Source organism: Phoxinus phoxinus, assembly GCF_949152265.1.
Source record: "Phoxinus phoxinus genome assembly, chromosome: 22".
NCBI classification, from domain to species: Eukaryota; Metazoa; Chordata; class Actinopteri; order Cypriniformes; family Leuciscidae; genus Phoxinus; species Phoxinus phoxinus.
In genome coordinates this window covers 23,619,432-23,636,556 of record NC_136897.1, presented here as the reverse complement: position 1 = coordinate 23,636,556, position 17,125 = coordinate 23,619,432, and the positions used below count along the sequence as shown (strand labels likewise).

At 35.7% G+C, this 17,125-nt stretch overlaps 1 protein-coding gene across 2 annotated transcripts in view; it reads right to left on the bottom strand.

Annotated features, from left to right (window-relative positions):
* The window catches only part of slc38a3a (solute carrier family 38 member 3a), a 47,738-nt gene that overhangs the window by 7,825 nt on the left and 22,788 nt on the right, over nt 1–17,125 (bottom strand). For both annotated transcript variants that reach the window (XM_079598149.1, XM_079598150.1), the window contains 6 exons: nt 11,123–11,196; nt 9,384–9,476; nt 8,662–8,743; nt 3,781–3,863; nt 3,495–3,553; nt 647–811 (listed from right to left, as the gene is read on the bottom strand). In XM_079598149.1, coding sequence (XP_079454275.1) covers nt 647–811; nt 3,495–3,553; nt 3,781–3,863; nt 8,662–8,743; nt 9,384–9,476; nt 11,123–11,196 — 556 coding nt within the window. The remainder of the gene's footprint in view (nt 1–646; nt 812–3,494; nt 3,554–3,780; nt 3,864–8,661; nt 8,744–9,383; nt 9,477–11,122; nt 11,197–17,125) is intronic.

The following is a 17,125-nucleotide window of genomic DNA, read 5'->3' as shown; positions in this document are numbered from 1 at the left end:
GAGAAAGACTGAACTTAACACTCCTGACTACAGACTTTTACACGCATCACTCTGACAGTAAAGGACATGTGTGGGAAAACTGCACACGCCGATGTGCGAGTTGACACTTATGTATGTGCAGAAGATGCATTAATGCTCGAGACATGAATAATAAAGGAACATAGGCCACAGACTGGAATAAATATGGACCTGTTTGGATACCGTCTTACAAAGCCTGTACTGAGCGAAGACTACATTGACAGAATTTTCATATGGGAATGTTTCATGTTTCCTGCAATTAGAGAGCAAAAGAGGGGTAGTAAAATGCCAGTTCTTTCCCATATCTTCCCAATTTAGCAAACCACTCAGCAATAATCCTTAAAACCACAGTCCGTCAAAGGTTCCAAAATTAATGTGCTTTAGAAATGTGAATATATTATCATAATATACTACATAACATCATATATTATCATAACATAAGCTGAAAATCCAGACTGATGCGCATATAAGCCCACATATATGCGAGTCATGCAACGGATTATTGGGAACTACAGTGCGTGTCATTTGATATCGCTTAAAGTCTTATGTCACATGACTCAGCATGATTTGAATGAATGTCACAGCATGATTTCAGTACATTCGTATTCTAAGTTACGCAATGACATACCTGCGAGTTCATGTTAAAGAGGTGAGGGGTGCAGCCAGGGCTACCCTCAGGGGTCATCTCCACTCCTCCGTGGTCAGACGCGATACTTGTGTTAAAGCCCACCAACGTCCTGTTATGGCCAAAGTCCTCAAAAGGACATTTCACCTGGAACTTCTTATAGATCACCTGAAGGGAGACATGAGATTCAGTAATTAAACTCGCTAAACTTAAGTCTCGCTAATCTCACAATGAGTTTTTAAGGGTTCATATCTTTTAATCATTTTTCCCTTAGGGTCCACTTATCATAAGTCAACGTTTTTCATGACCATTTCAAACCCGCTTTCATGCTTTTTTTAGCAAGTTAAAGGACTGTTAGTATTATTTTTAAAATGTTCAGATCGTGGGTCACCTGTCTTTTTGCTGTGAAATCTGATTTTTATAAAGTGAATTATTTTTTTTTTTTGAAAAATCAAAGGAAGTATCAAAGACATTATTGGGAGATATAAAGTGACAACTGATATTTAAATGCATTTTATGTAAGCATCTATACTGTAAAGATCTCATTGACATTGATCTCATTGATATTTAAATTTCATCTTACTTTTCTGGACATATAAATATCAGTAACTGCACCAAATTGCACATTTGTGCTCAGAATAATAAATAAAAACATTTCCCCTCCCCAAGTATGAGCTCCATATTGACCTATATCATACTATATAACCCATAAACGCCTAATGTATCCAATATTATACATAAGCAAAAAAAATTTGATTTCATCAAAAGGTTTCAATAAACTGTAAAAACTAAAAAACTAAAAATTATTAGACATATGTCAGGCTTTACAGGGTTAAGACTTGAAATCTGCATTGTTGACAAGTAAATGGCTGATTTTTTTTTTTTTTCGATGACAGAAGTCCAAGGATGAATCGTGTTTACGGCTTAGTTTCAAAATATGGTATTTTTGAGTTCTGAAAATTACATTTACAATTTAATTCATAAATTAAATTATTATTATTCATTTTAGCTTGGTTTCGCATGGTATCTCATTATATAACCCTTTTAATCCTGAAAGGTACACTGCTTTATACTGTAATGTCATTCATCTGTGTCACATGACTAGCCGGACGAGAGCAAAAGAATAGTGGGGTGGCTCTGGCGCAATTATGTCTTTTGGTGCTTGTTCCGATCACAGCAGGGACGATGAGTCGAGTGAAGAAGAGAGAGGCAATGTTATTGTATTCAGAGAGGACCATGGTGTAAAGACTAGATGGTTTCATGAATCCAGTGTGAAGATGTGGCACAGCCAATGCCACACGCTCACGCTAGCATGAGGACAGAGAGTGTGAGAGCCGTGTGCACAGATTAAAGCTCCCCTCCGAAACTAGGTCAGTGAGGTGCACTGAACACAACCCCACTCTAAAAATACTAAACACTCTCACACAACATCACACACTCATTCTGCTGGTGGAAAAGATGAGCACATCCTAAAATCCCCCAGCTTACTATAAGATTTATAAACTGCTAATTGGAACTGTATCAAGATTAAATAATAATTTTCATGCTCTCAGCACATTATTCAGGGAGAAATGTCAAAAATAGCAGAGTACTGCTTCATGATGGGAATACTAAGCAGCACATGGCATCTGAATGAAACAGATTTAAAGGGATAGTACACCCAAAAATGAAAATTACACCCATCATTTACTTGCACATGTTGTTAATAGTAAATACTGAGTAACTTCCAATGAAAATAGTTTCAAACAAAGCTTATAGAATTAAACGTAGTGTGTCTCCGAGCAACACATAGTAGTGGAGTTTCAAATGAATCAGTGTATTTAACGGATCGATTCGAATGGACGGAACTAATTGTTTAATGACTCAAGAAAGACTTTTTGCCAACTGACGTATCGATGGATCATCTAAAACACAGACTGAGAGTCTGTCTGGAGCGAACAAAAAAGCTGACTTATCCACCTCATTTTTTTTAACACGGAAGTAAGCTGTTTTCTGTGAATGTGCAAGACTTACAATTCATTAGTCGCTATAGGGAAATAAGAAGAATATCAAAAGTACAGTAAAGGGTAAAACTGTTTGCACTACAAACCAGTGTTTATAATTAATATTAAAATAAAATAGAAATAGCCATTTGCAATATCAAGCAGCATAACAAGCTGTTTTTGTACAGCTAAAAATAACTGGAAGTGAATGACAGGACTTGTGTATCAGGACTTTCAGAACACTGCTTGACAAATCAAACTCAAGGCAGTGTTGTTGTCGTTAACTAAAAATACATCTAAAACTATTAAAAATTGTTTTTGTTAATTGAAATAAGGATGAAATTAAGTTAAATCATTTCCATAAAAAACGAAATCACATAATAATAAATAATAATAATAATAAATTACATTCAACTTAAAAAATCTAAAAGAAAATAAGAAATGTTGGCTTGGTCACTAACTGAAATAAAATAAGTTGAAGTACCTAAACCAATAAAACTAAAATTGAAATAAAAATAAATTAAAGCTAAACATACATTTAAAAAAAAACAAAAAACTAATACAAATGACAAAAGCACATGACAAAATTGCTAAAATTAAATATAAAAATAACACAAATTAAAATAATTATAAATACTATTATATTATATAAATACTATTAAAATAACACTAATTCAAAGACCAAACCTAACTGTTGTATGATGACATTTTTTTTTAATAATGATAAAAAAAACTCCAAAACACTTCAATAGTTCATATGTGGAACATTTTTAAAAACATGTAAGTCGTAGAGGGATGAGATGAGGGTAAGCAAAAAAACTATTTTCATTTTAGGTGAAATATTTCTTTGACAAGTTCAGCAAACATACCGAAATAAGGAAGAAGACCATACAACTGAGAGAGAAACCGCTGGTGTAGCCCAGGTACCCTGAAACACAGAGGAGAGCCAGTGATCGTACAGCAATTACCCACAACACTGACCTGATGACATCCAACCCTTTATTAAGATTCAATACTTTTACAATTCAATAAAACATGAATAAAAGCATTTTATATTATGCGTGAATGCGTTGTGCAGAAAGGAAGTCGTGAGCAGATTCAGAACAAGGAGTGTGTGCAAACAGACATTAGAATCAGAAGTTTGAGAAAACTTACCGAGCTGCTTCATTAAAGCTAGCGGCAAGATGACACTGCATGATACAATGATGACCAGGTAGTTTCCGTTTACATACCACTCCCTGTCAAACAAATCAAAGAAGAAAGGCAAACACACACAAACATTATAAAATGGATCACAGTTGACTTTCTTCCAAACTTGATAACTTCTTGTAATTCACATTTCCTTAAAAAATATATTTAAAAAAAGACAAAAAGGACTGACATTTTGCCTCATTGACAATGGAATGTTACAACAATAAATATAAAGATAAAAGATCATTTTCATTAAATGAAATAAAGCTTAAATTAAAATAAAATAAAAAACATTAAAAAATGTAAATGATGAATGTTCTCTTGACAACTAACTAAAATAAATAAGTTCAAGTTGAAGTACTAAAATGACTAAACCTAAAACTGAAATAAAAATAAATTAAACCTAAATAGAAATAGAAGCAAAAACGAATACAAATGCATAACCAAATTACTAAAATTTTTAACTAATATTAAAATGAAAAAAAAAAAAAGTATATATATATAAATAATATAATTCTATATAAACAATACAAAAAACAACATTCTTAAATTCTGAATTTAAACTATTGTTTTAGTACTGGCAATTAGGCGAAGGAACTAGCTTATTTTATGGAAGAAACCATCGGAACCATAGTATATGGGTGGGACAAGACCCATTTACTTTTTAAGACCAATGATATTGGACACACTCACTTTTACCCTCCACTTGAGGAATGCTCTAATAAATTAAACTCCATTCCACATTTTAGCCTTGACTTCCACGCTGCTGCTTCCTAAAAATCCATTCCATTTGGTTCATTCGGAGTCCATGTAGTTCCAAGTCAGTTTAATTAATGTTCTATATTAATGCGCTGTTTTTATTGAAGCGCGCACACACACACGTCACTCACACACAGAGAGCGGAGATTGACCATGGTATAAGCGGGATAATCCACGGATAGCGGTGCATTAAATTATTTTAATGCACGACATGGAGCCAAGGAACCGCCTGATGCGAAGCTGAGTGTAATTTACTTGTTTAATTAAAAAGCACCAGTATAGGAAACGGCACTTTACAGGATTTACTCCAGTAACATTTTTTCTGGGGGAGGACACACCCAAATTTGTTTTGCTTCTGACGCCCATGCATTTATCCACTGTATCCATTTTTGTAATCATATTGCTATTGCTGTGCTTTTATAAACACAATCAATGCTGTGTGATACAATGATTTTACTGTTTAAAGTGGTTTCAGGCCGCAAAACACCAATTAATTGTAATAAAATCATTGTATGGCTTCGAATGGCCATACATAATAAATATTGACCCATTTAACATTCCCCTTGTGCATTTGCAAATGGAGCAGCAGTTCTCTTATTAATCTAATGCATTACATTTCCATGCTATTACAGTAAAAGAGTGCTTGTTCTTTAAATGGCTTAAAGTGAAATGCATAAATCACATTACGGAACAACACCAGGACAGGGAGGTGGCGTTTCTTTTGGGGTATAATCAATGCCCTTTCTTTTAAATGTGTTGTGATGTGTGACTGATCCGGAACCTTGTGCTCCGACTATCACAGGCCAATTGGCGAAATCCTCTCCCTCTCTAACTCATCCCTAAAGCTGCTAATCTTGTTATTCTGCCCGTCATTAAGACCAAAATCATGGCATCTCTCAAAGAAGCTTTGAACGAAACCCTGCCCTGCTTGTACCCTGCCAGGAAATTCAGCTAGATTTAAGACAATAGAGCGACTCTATAAAGCCAAAGATGTTCAATGGACTGTGAATTTTAGTAAGCGGAGATGTTGCAATCTCAATGAGGTGAATGGTACCTGCTGAGAGCTGGTCAACAGCGCTAAAACAAAGTTATTTCAATAGGTCAAGCTACATTGGAGGTGATGGTGCTTGACTCTTGAATTGATTGGCTCAGGATCCGTGTGTGTATGTGATTGTGTAAGTGTGTGTGTGTGATGTTTCACATGAGCAGCAGTGTGAGTCAGCGATTGAAAGTCATGCCAACACTTGTCTGAATAAACTATGAGTTACTTCCTTTCAACAGTTTTCTCCTCAACCCACCCACCCCTCCATGTCTAGTCTGGATGAGGACATGTCTGGGTGTAGAATGAATGGGGCAAATTAACATGGATGTTTCTTAACCAACTTTGTTACCAAAGTGACTTAAAATACAGAGTACAAATCGTGGTATTTCCAAATAGCAAGACAGGAAAAGAAGAAAATAGCCACTTTCACAAATGCAAGAGATTTCCATATTGTATATGCATTGCTATCATTCACATATCAGAACCAAACTACTGTTAAAAATGTGTTGCAATCTCTGACTTGAATATCTAACCGTTCCAGCATCATGACGAGTAATTTGCTTGGATGAAAAGAAGCTAATTATTTCAGCATCTAATTTGATTACATTTCTTTCTACAGCATATACCATTCAAAATTTTAGGGTGAGCAATAAAAAATTAAACAAATTATTCAGGGATGCATTAAATTGATCTAAAGTGACAGTAAAAACATTTAAAAAAGGGATCCGTTGACTTAACTTAATAATTTTAAGGCAATGGATTTCCTCACTTTTTTTTAGAATGAAGTAGATAAATTCATGCGTAATTGAAAAAAAAAATTTAACCTAATTTTTTCAATTACGCATGAATTTAAGGCAACAGCTTTTCTCACTTTTTTAAGTTAAGTCAACTGAACAATTTTTACAGTGTAATGTAACAAAAGATTTCTATTCTTTCAATTCATCAAAAAAAAAATACTGAATTTTGTTTATCAAGGTTTACACAAAACAATCAACTGTTTTCAACATTAATAATAATATGAAATGTTTCTTGAGCATCAAATCAGCATATTGGAATTCTTTCTGAAGGATCATGTGACACTGGAGACTCGAGTAATGACTGAGGAAAATTCAGCTTTATCATCACAGGAATAAATCACATTTTAAAATAGAAAAAAAGTTATTTTAAATTGTAATAATATTTCACAATATTATTGTTTTAACTGTAATTTTATGCAAGTTTAAGTACATGAGCATCTTTAAAAAAAAAAAGAAAAAAAAAGAAGAAAGGTTGTGCATATAACAACGTTTTTTGACCTAGTTTGTCTTGCTGGGCTAACGAGTGATACACATAAGTACATCTTACTTAACGGACTGTCTATTCTCACCCTTGTTTTCATTTGTGTCAAATGAAATATGTATCCAATAACTAAGGCCCTTTCATAAAACTTTCCTGCTAGTTTTAATTTACAAAAATTGTCACGCACGTGCACAGTGCACTGCCTGCTAAAACTGAAATGAATAGTCACTGTGTTTACAGCGTTGTGATCCTCCTCGCTCGCCTGGAGAGGTGAGGAATTCAAATGAGGCATCCAAAGGTCGTTTCCGTGGAGTTTTTGAGGTGTCCTCCAGAGTGTGTGCACAGGCCTTCTGTCAGGCCGAACTCCAGTCAGCGCATCTGCAGCCGGCTTGCGTCACGGACCGTCACACACTCATACACACACATTTCCTTGGCTGGGCAAGTGTTAGTCAGGAAAGATCTGACCTTCACATGCATACAAACCTGTTCTCACCAAATCTAGTCCATCTATCACAGTTCTTCTCTCTCTCACACACACACACTTTTACACAATTGTGCCAAAGGATTTAACTGTGACTCATAAATCCAAAGGGACCTATTGATCAGACAGAAACTGCGCAGCTCACACACATTCACAAATTGGCAGTAATCATTACGAGGGGCAAAACTGATGTGGTTGCTAGTGTTAACGGCCTCATGTCCACAATGACAGGCTGGTATTTGACAAAAAGGATAAGAAATGTCATTGAAAGAGGACTAAACCGAACAACCCTTTTTCTTTTGGCCTTTAGTGTAGACCTTCCCACACACTGGTTTCTTTCATTCTTTCTCTTACTATCTTATCCTGAAGGACTTTTTTTTTTTGTCGTGTAGGCCTAGTCAACTTTGTCTCAGGTGTTTGTAATAAAAGAGCTAAATATTCATAAAAACAGACACAAATGAGACTTGTTGGCAAACAGTACAGTAGGACTTTTCATGCTTTTTTTTACATTTTCAATTTCTTTAGTGTGTAATGTTGCTGTTTGAGCATTTAAAAGGTCTGCAAAGTTACAAAGCACAAAAACCACTATAAAGGGAGTTATTCTCTATATCAATAAGCACTGTTTCTGAACTAACCTCAAACGCTTTGATTGTAGTATTGTGTTTTCTTCCGGAAACATGAGTCACAATTTTTCAAATTTAAATAATTCCCGCTCAAGGCATTCGCAAAAAAAGGGAGGCAAGGCCTGTTTGATTTGCGTTTGTAGTTTGTTGAAACTTGCTGTTATGGTAAGAGGTGTTACATTTCTTATTTTCCTAAAATAACCTTTTTTTTCTTAGTTTGAAGAACATTTTAATAATCTTCATGGACGTTAAAAGGTCTTTATTGAACCATTGATGCCAAGTGTATAGGGTTCTAAAATTAAAGTCTGATCTCTTGTCTTGAAATGTCTCTGACTTTTAAACACATACACAGTTTGAGACATTGTTGAGACTGTAAGTCCTTTTTGAATCTTTGGATAAGTTACTAGGTATTTTTCTTAGGAGAAACATTTGAAGCAGGAGACTAATTTTGGTTTCCCTTTTGTCTACAATTAGAGACATTAAACAGATTTCATGTTTTATTTGACTTTCTAGCGAGTGCTTCTGTGTGCTGATACCCTAACATGCTTGAAACAGGTCACATGGTAATCTAGAGTCCTGATGATGTGGCCAATAAACAGTGGAAAAAAACAAGATGTATTTGTGAAAAACAACTTTAAACACTCAGAGACATGTGTACTCACCCTGATGTACTGTCCACCTTGAGAAAAGCCTGGATAACCAGTGGAAACTCATACTTCACAATGTACAAGTAGCTGGACATGGCTATGAGAGGAGAGAAAGACAGATGACGGCTGTGAGATTCATACAAAAACACACACATACAGTAAACACCCTAATCCAGGACGTATTTGTCTACTCCAGGGGATTGTGGTTATTATCCTGGAAGCAAATGTCACAGTGAAGAAGAGAATCAGTTCTATATTTAGTTACTATAATCATGCACCAAACAGCAACCAGCTTAAGGTCTTTTTCCCCTACTGTAGATCAAATCACAGTTAAAATGACAAAGCTCTCTAAATACTATTGACGGAAATGCAAAGCAATATTAAAAGAAAAACATTTAAAAAATAAGAAATTATAATGTTATACAATAGGCAGGATACTGGTATAAACATTTTAAGATAAAATTATGCTGAAAATAATCGGTGTGCCCTAGCAAAAGGACCATAATAATAATAATAATAATATAGTTATAATAGGCTACAGCTTTCGAAAATGAGGACAACATGGAGAAAAGTTTACGATGAGATTGAATAAATAAAAAAATTAACAATGAGAAATGAATGACAATGCTATCTATCTACGTCCAGTCACTTTCTCTGCAGAACTGTGCTGTGCCCTTGACAGTGTCACAAAGCAATACATTGTGTCTCCCGAGGCGTAACTTTTGACAGCGTCTCACCTCCAATGTTCTGCAGGGTGATTGCAATGCCGGCGGCCATCTTGCCTGGTGTGCCGAAGGCTCGGTAGCCCAGTTGTTCATAAGCTCTAATGCCTGACAACAAAGCAAAAAGAAATCAAATTCTCACATCGCCCGATTGCTATTCATATACAACAATATAGTAAAAAAAAACATTAATCTCCCACCCAAAAAAAATGTCCTAAAATAATAACAATATTAATCATAGTATATGAATTTAATATACTAATACATTTAAAACCGTATATATTAGTAATAATAATAATAACAACAACATCAAAAACAAGTCTTCCTCCAAGTAATATAGTCTTACTCATCAAATCAGATGTTCTGATTTATTATGTCATTTAAATTTATTCATTATAAAAATGTATACTACAGGGCCGTTGAATGCTTGAATCTGATTGGTTGACGAACGTTCTGAGGTCTGCAATTATTTTCAGGGAACCGCACGGCTAAAGTAGTTCCGGCAGGTCTTGACCGCATTACAGTTCCATATTACTTCGCGTAGTCAACTGTAACGGGGACACACTTACTGTAAGGCCGGTTATGAATGTAATTTGATATGACTGATCATGCACGCGTTTTCAGCATGTTCAGTGTGTGTTCACATCGGTGTTTAAAATCTGCTAGTGCATTCACAGTCAGAGAATGTTTCTATTCGCTGTGTGTCCCCAGCATTAGTCTGCTATCAGCGGCTCAAACCTCCGTTACTAACTCTAAAATTACGTTTTGGAATTAGCAACGGAGCATGGGTTTAGATGCGCAAGGAATTAGTCCTGCATACAAGAGCGTTTTAATGACAAAAACTTTACAAACGTCTTGAAATTCATCATCTGAACAATATTTCGAGGTGTGGTAACTGTAGTATAAGCAGAATAATTGACTTCAGGCCGTTGAATTATTAGAAAAATAATGCACACCCGAGGTGTAACCTCGCGTTGTGACCGCATTACCACCTCGGGTGTGCATTATTTTTCTAATAATTCAACGGCCTGTTGTCAATTATTCCTTACATCTGTCATGTTCTGTTTGTGTTTACCGGTAGTTTAATTTTCATAGACCTTTAGTTTATTTCTCTTCAGTCGCCGGTTTCTTTTGATCTAGTTTCCTGCCCTTCATTAGTTGCGATGGATATTCATTTTATTCATTTAACGATCACACCGGTTAGTCTTGGAGTTCGTTATCATTGTATATTTAAGTTCCTCTCGGTTTTCAGTTCATTGTTGGGGATTGTCGTGTTGTTATGCGCGTGCTGTCGTGTTACTTACTCATCTTTGGATAACCTGTGTTTGTTTTGTTTAAATAAATACCTTTTTGTTATTAGAACCCTTTTGGATTTTCTATTCTTCATCCTTGGACAAAACCTTACACTATCAGGTAACCATGTGGTTGACATGGGTTTGGGGCATCAATGTAACGATAGGCATATAGTTGATATAACACTGACAATGACAGCCACAATTGATCAAGCACAGCAGACGCTTGGCTATTTTTAGCCTAATGCACACCAGATATATTCTTGCCAATTAAAATTTCTCACAGAGGAATGAGGCAGATGGTCACTGAGCCAACAGAGAAACCAATGTCACATCAGTTAACGCCTCTATATAAATCGGGTCTTCATTTTAGCTCAGGAACAGTTTTTCCTATCCATTTAACGATCTTAACTACAGAAGAGAGTTTAAACTGGTCTCAGGTCAGTATAATGAAATACTCACCCACAATGCCTGAAGATTTTAGCAGCAGGTGAATGGAGTATGAAGACAGGCCAGCAACAGCAGTGAGAAGAATTCTGAAAGACAGAAAAGATTAAGTAAATGCATCCCAAATAAACAGTAATTCTGAGGCACTCAAAAGGAATATAAGTTTAAAAAGCCTCTATTTAAACTTGGCTATCCATTAAAAAACATATGCCAACATATTTCGGCCTCTTTGGCCTTCTTCAGGGCAAATTCAACACCCAAGTAGCACTCCTAGTAACTCATTTGTGGACATTAAATAAATGCAATTGGACCCAAATGTCATCCCCCATTTCAACCACTTTCATCCCCCATTGTGACTATGTGTTGTATTTATATAACACTTAAACGGCCAATGGTTCAAAAACATTCTGTGTTCAACTGAAAGATAGTAGGATCAAACCATACATGTGTTAATCCAACTCAAATCACAAATGTTTGATATACAAAAAATTAAACATATCTGTGACAATAGATAGACAGACAGACCGACAGGCAGACAGAGAGACAGATATATCTGTATATAAATTATTGACAGCATGCAGATATTAATTTTCATTGTATATCTAAATAATTTATAAATATGTTACATTTATGAATATTTATATATAGAATATAGAATATTAAATAGTTACAGGCCTAATGCTAAGAGTTGAAAAGAGGTTCTAGCCTCAATAAGGTGGAAAAATACTAGACAGCGTAATCACAGGCAAGATAACCCATAAATGCAACGGCACCCTCCAGCTGTCAACATCTGGACAAACATCTCAAGCTGTGAAACCGAAACACGCTCTACTGACTCTTTTTCTTGCATAAAAATGCCCTGTTTAGTCCCTTTTCCTAGTTCCAGAATGCCTTGGCATCTCTACGGACCAGGCCTAACCACTCTCTGCCAAGCACTCAGTTTCAACTCTGCACTTTCTCACGTTTTCCCTTGTCCTGCTTTTTTCCAAATGACGTGGCTGAACTGCAGAAGTCAACGAGTGCAGTTCTGCTGAAAACGCGGTTGCCTTGACTCACATGAGCTCTGAAACAGATATTCAGCATCAAAACTCCCATCTCTGACTAACATTCCAGTCATATATAAGTAGAGAACAATTGGTGTAGCTAAAAAAAGTAGGCAGCATTACGAGATTAAAAAGCTTTGAAAAATCTGCTGAAACTGAGACAGAACGTGTGATTTGTTCACCAGCTGCAGTGTGTTAATAGATGCAGCTGGCTTGAATACAGTCAGTATGCAATCATCATCTAATCGACTTCTTTAGCAGCTGATTGTGATCTATCTATCTATCCATCCATCCATCCATCCATCTATCTATCTATCTATCTATCTATCTATCTATCTATCTATCTATCTATCTATCTATCTATCTATCTATCTATCTATCTATCTATCTATCTATCTATCTATCTATCTATCTATCTATCTATCTATCTATCTATCTATCCATCCATCCATCCATCTATCTATCTATAATATTTGTGACTTCTATGTAATCTTATGTTTATTAAAAATATCTAAAATAAATGTGAACATTTATATACAATATACCGTTCAAAAGTTTGGGGTTGGTACAATTTGTTGTTGAAAAAGTTCCTTTTACCTGCCCAGGCTGCATTTATTTGATCAAAAATACCCTAAAAACACTAACATATTATTATTTTTTAAATAACAGTTTTCTATTTTAATATAGTTTAAAATGTAATTAGGGCCCGAGCACCGATGGTGTAAGGACCCTCTTCGAATTGCTCCGTTTATTATTTATTCCTGTTATGCAAAGATTAATTTACAGCATCATTACTCCAGTCTTCAGTATCACATGATCCTTCAGAAGTCATTCTAATATGCTAATAACAGTATATAATTATAATAATGTGCTTAAGAAACATTTCTTATCATTTTCAATGGATAATAAAATAAATTAAATAATGTCAATTTAATGGGTCCTTGATAGATAAATTAAAAATATGAATTAATTTAAAAAATAAGAATCTTACTGACCCCAAAATTTTGAACGGTAGTGCAGTTAAAACATTAGATATTAATATAAAATTATCATATATTTTTTTTAATTAAATTAACATTTTCTGTTGATTAATTTCAGCACAGAATGAAATGTATTGATAATAAGCATTTCTCTCTACCTATCTGTCATATTAGGTGATTTTGTCATCTTGATTTTTTTTGTCAGCGAGTTAAATCTGAGATTGAGACCGGTCTCGAGTGATACTATGCTAGTACGCCACGTAAGAACCTGAAGACAAATTACTGTTAATTTAGTATCTTACACAATTTATTCTGGAGCATCTGGACGTGTTTCTCCATTTATTGAAGAACTTTCATCCAAGTGGCTTCATCAGTTTTTAAATCAATGTAAAAACACCTCTTCAGCAAAAAGAAGTGGATGAAATCCAAGCACTGTTGATTGAGACTCCAGCAGCACTGTGTCACTGAGGCTATTAAAAATTATTTTAATGAAGAAAGAATATATGAACATTTAATCCAGCATGGTCCTACAGCAAATTATCATATCAGATATTCCATTTATTTTTGTTGTTGCCATAACTACTTCGTATGACACAATTCTTGCTCCCACTGTCTCTCATGAACATGTGTTTTATTCCAGAAACATGAAATCATTTCCTTTGCTTGAGCAATTACATTTCCCAGTAAACCACAGAAAGCCTAATTTCAAGGCAAAAGTTGAGGATTTGTTGTTTGTCATAATCTTTCTCAAAGAGCTGCTCTTTCAAAGACAATCAGTTTTAGTTATGCTTCATGAACCGCTAATATTTGATGTAATGTGTGGAATAATATTTATGTGGTCATTTGCTGGTGCGGGTTGGGAATAGGCATGGGCAGACTGAGGGTCTAATAGCCGATACTATTTCGACTCAATTCGGTACCCACTGATGGGCGGCTGCTTTCAAATGGTCCCGTGCTTATTTGCTTTCTAATTACAACACGATTTGCAGCGTTGAGCACAGCGTTTGTGCTGCAGCTGAAGTGATTGACAGCTTCAGTCACTAAGGGAGCGCTCTTTGCACTCTTTCTGTATATAATCTATTCGCAATTTCAATAAAAGTGTTATCTTTCATGCTGCTAATACATTTACATTTATGCATTTGGCAGACGCTTTTATCCAAAGCGACTTGCATTGCATTTCAAGGTACACATTTTACATTCTAATCCGTTCTTGCTTTCTCTGGGAATCGAACCCATGACATTGGCGTTGCAAGCGCCAACACTCTAATGTTTGACCTACAGGAAAGAGGATCAACAGCCACATATACCCCGCAGAGTTTCATGAGACAACCGCATTTAAATGCAGAGTGAATCTGCTAAAATATCCATGATATTATATGCCAGTAAATACTCTGTATGGGCAGATTGTTCACATGATGTATTGTAGGCAAAAGTTTTGTATTGTTACACGACGGATGCACTTTCTCAAATTTTTTTATTGAATTATTAACATGTTGGGCTGTGTATCTATTTTTCTTAAAAACAATGTTAGTTTAGCTTGTGTTGTGTTACATAAGAAAAAATATATTTTTTGTCTACCTGATGTAGATTTAATGCGGATGCAGTTCGGGTCACGGTCTTTATGTCAAGCGGGTCGGGTCGGGAACGGAATTTAATTAGTGCTGCTGTCGGATAACGGGTCGGGTGTTCTGTTAAATACTGCGGGTGAGGTTTACCAAACAAGACCCGTACAGGACTTTACGTTTCATTTACTTAATAACATAGTCCCAAATATTTCTCCAAAAAAAAAAAAAAAAAAAGAAGCAAATTAGATATTGAAATAATATTTAAAAAATAGATCTATAAAAGTAAAGTGGATGGTCGTATGGTATCACACAAGAAATTAACTCAAATACTGAAATCTCTGACTTTTGATTGGTGATTTTGGTTTCTGATGATAATATGATGAAATCTTTTGCGAACTCCAGAGGAGACAAATGTACGGTGCTCTTTTTCTCAGGAGAAAAAATCTGTGCATGAGTCACTCCTATCTAGAAGAAAAGAAGGAAAGGAGGTCCACACACTGTTTTGTGATGCTGGATATTCAAGAGACACTTATTTTGTGATGTTGTGCATTTCTGGGAGATGTGGCTCTACTCTCGCCTCTAGGGAAGGGAACTGCTGCCAAGATTCAAAGTGACAGCGCAAAACCATGCCTGAAGTCAAACCACAGCTCATACAGGCAAACCCCAACATAAACATTTCAGAATCTGTCCTTCATCTATATACACCAAATGATATACACCTAACGGCAATGTATTACAGTGTGAGACTCTACAAAGATATCTCCATAACAAGGGCTATAGTAACTCCAATAAACCTTATGAATTCATCCACAAGAGCTGCAGTATTGTTGAAAGGAATATTAGTGCCGTTTAATTAAATTGTGTCTGGGATTGATTTATGTGTAGCCTGAAGCCCCAATCAGCACTGGAGAAACACGGTTCTCAGATCAGACAGGTACCACATGCGCAGAAATCGAGAGTGCGGAAAGTTTAAGTGTGCCAAATATCGCAGAACCCCAGTCACACCAAACAGCTCAAACCCAAAGCCCTTTCAGAAAAAAATAAAATAAAATCCTCTGTACATTGCTTAACCCAGATTAAAAGGCCAGACTGGTTTTCATAAAGCATGCACAGCCCATGTTAAGTAGCAAAGATCATTAGATCATTCTCTTTGTTAACAAAAGTAATGCAGCGTGCCTGGAGTGAACGCGGAACTCCCGTGCAACATAAGTTTCCTGGTGCAGCCCGCTCAGCTCTACTGAAGGTCAGTCAGGACACAAATCTCTCCGGCAATCTGACTTTACTAATAAAGGCTGCTTTACTGGAGGATTAATACAGCAGGGGAGCCAGTGCAGAGAACGGGACTTAACCCAGATCATGGCAACTAACAAACTTTAGGGAAGCTGTGATGTTTACACTGCATAAGAACTGAAGCAAGATTTGAGAAAAACCCTATGAAAAGCTAAAGAGATTAGCCAATGAGCTTGAACATGATGTTTATATTACATGAACTATTGTTAGCGAATGTGCAAGAGTTAAATGCATGAGCTAATCTAGGAACAGAACTATAAAGTGTTAAATATCTGCTTCCACTGACTCATAAGAGTTTGAACTAAACCTATAGCCTCTTACAGGTCCATAACATTTAACCTAATAACTTCTATAGAAAATCCCATCGATTTACAGAACTGTTCAAATGCTTGTGGTCTGTACGTTTTTTATGGCCTCGAAAGAAATCTCTTGAGCTCACCAAGGCTGCATTTATTTGATCAAAATACATTAAAACAGTAAAACGTAAAAAATTTCAGTAAAACTCTCTTCTACTGCATCGCTGTGAAAACCCCTTTTAGGAACCATTTAAAGGGGTGGTAAAGTATGATTTCACTTTTCCAACTTTAGTTAGTGTGTAATGTTGCTGTTTGAGCATAAACAACATCTGCAAAGTTACAACGCTCAAAGTTCAAAGCAAAGGGAGATATTTGCTTTTAAAGAAATCGTTTTTTAAGGACTACAACAAACGGCTGGTAGGGACTACACGACATTCCTCCGGGTTTAGTGACATCAGCAAGTCTAAAATGTACATAAACCCCGCCCCCGGGAACACGCAGTTGAGGGAACAAGTCAAATATTTGTATTTGTAATATTTGTATAGTATTTTGTCACAGAAGTGAGTCAGCTCAAACTTTAGCATCCATCTTTTCACATGCAATCGAAAGTCACTCTGTGTGCATCTCACAACAGTTCCTATACGAGCGATTTATAGATTACCATGACAGAATATGCTAATTGAAGATAGTTAACGCCACATCAGCAACATAAATTCATCAACTAACCTTTCAGAGACGTCCTGTTGCATTCTACATGTTGTCTCTCCATCTTTGTCTGACTCCGTTTTGACATTAAAGACAGAACAGTTTCTGTCATTTTAGTGTGTCTGCATGAGCTAATAGC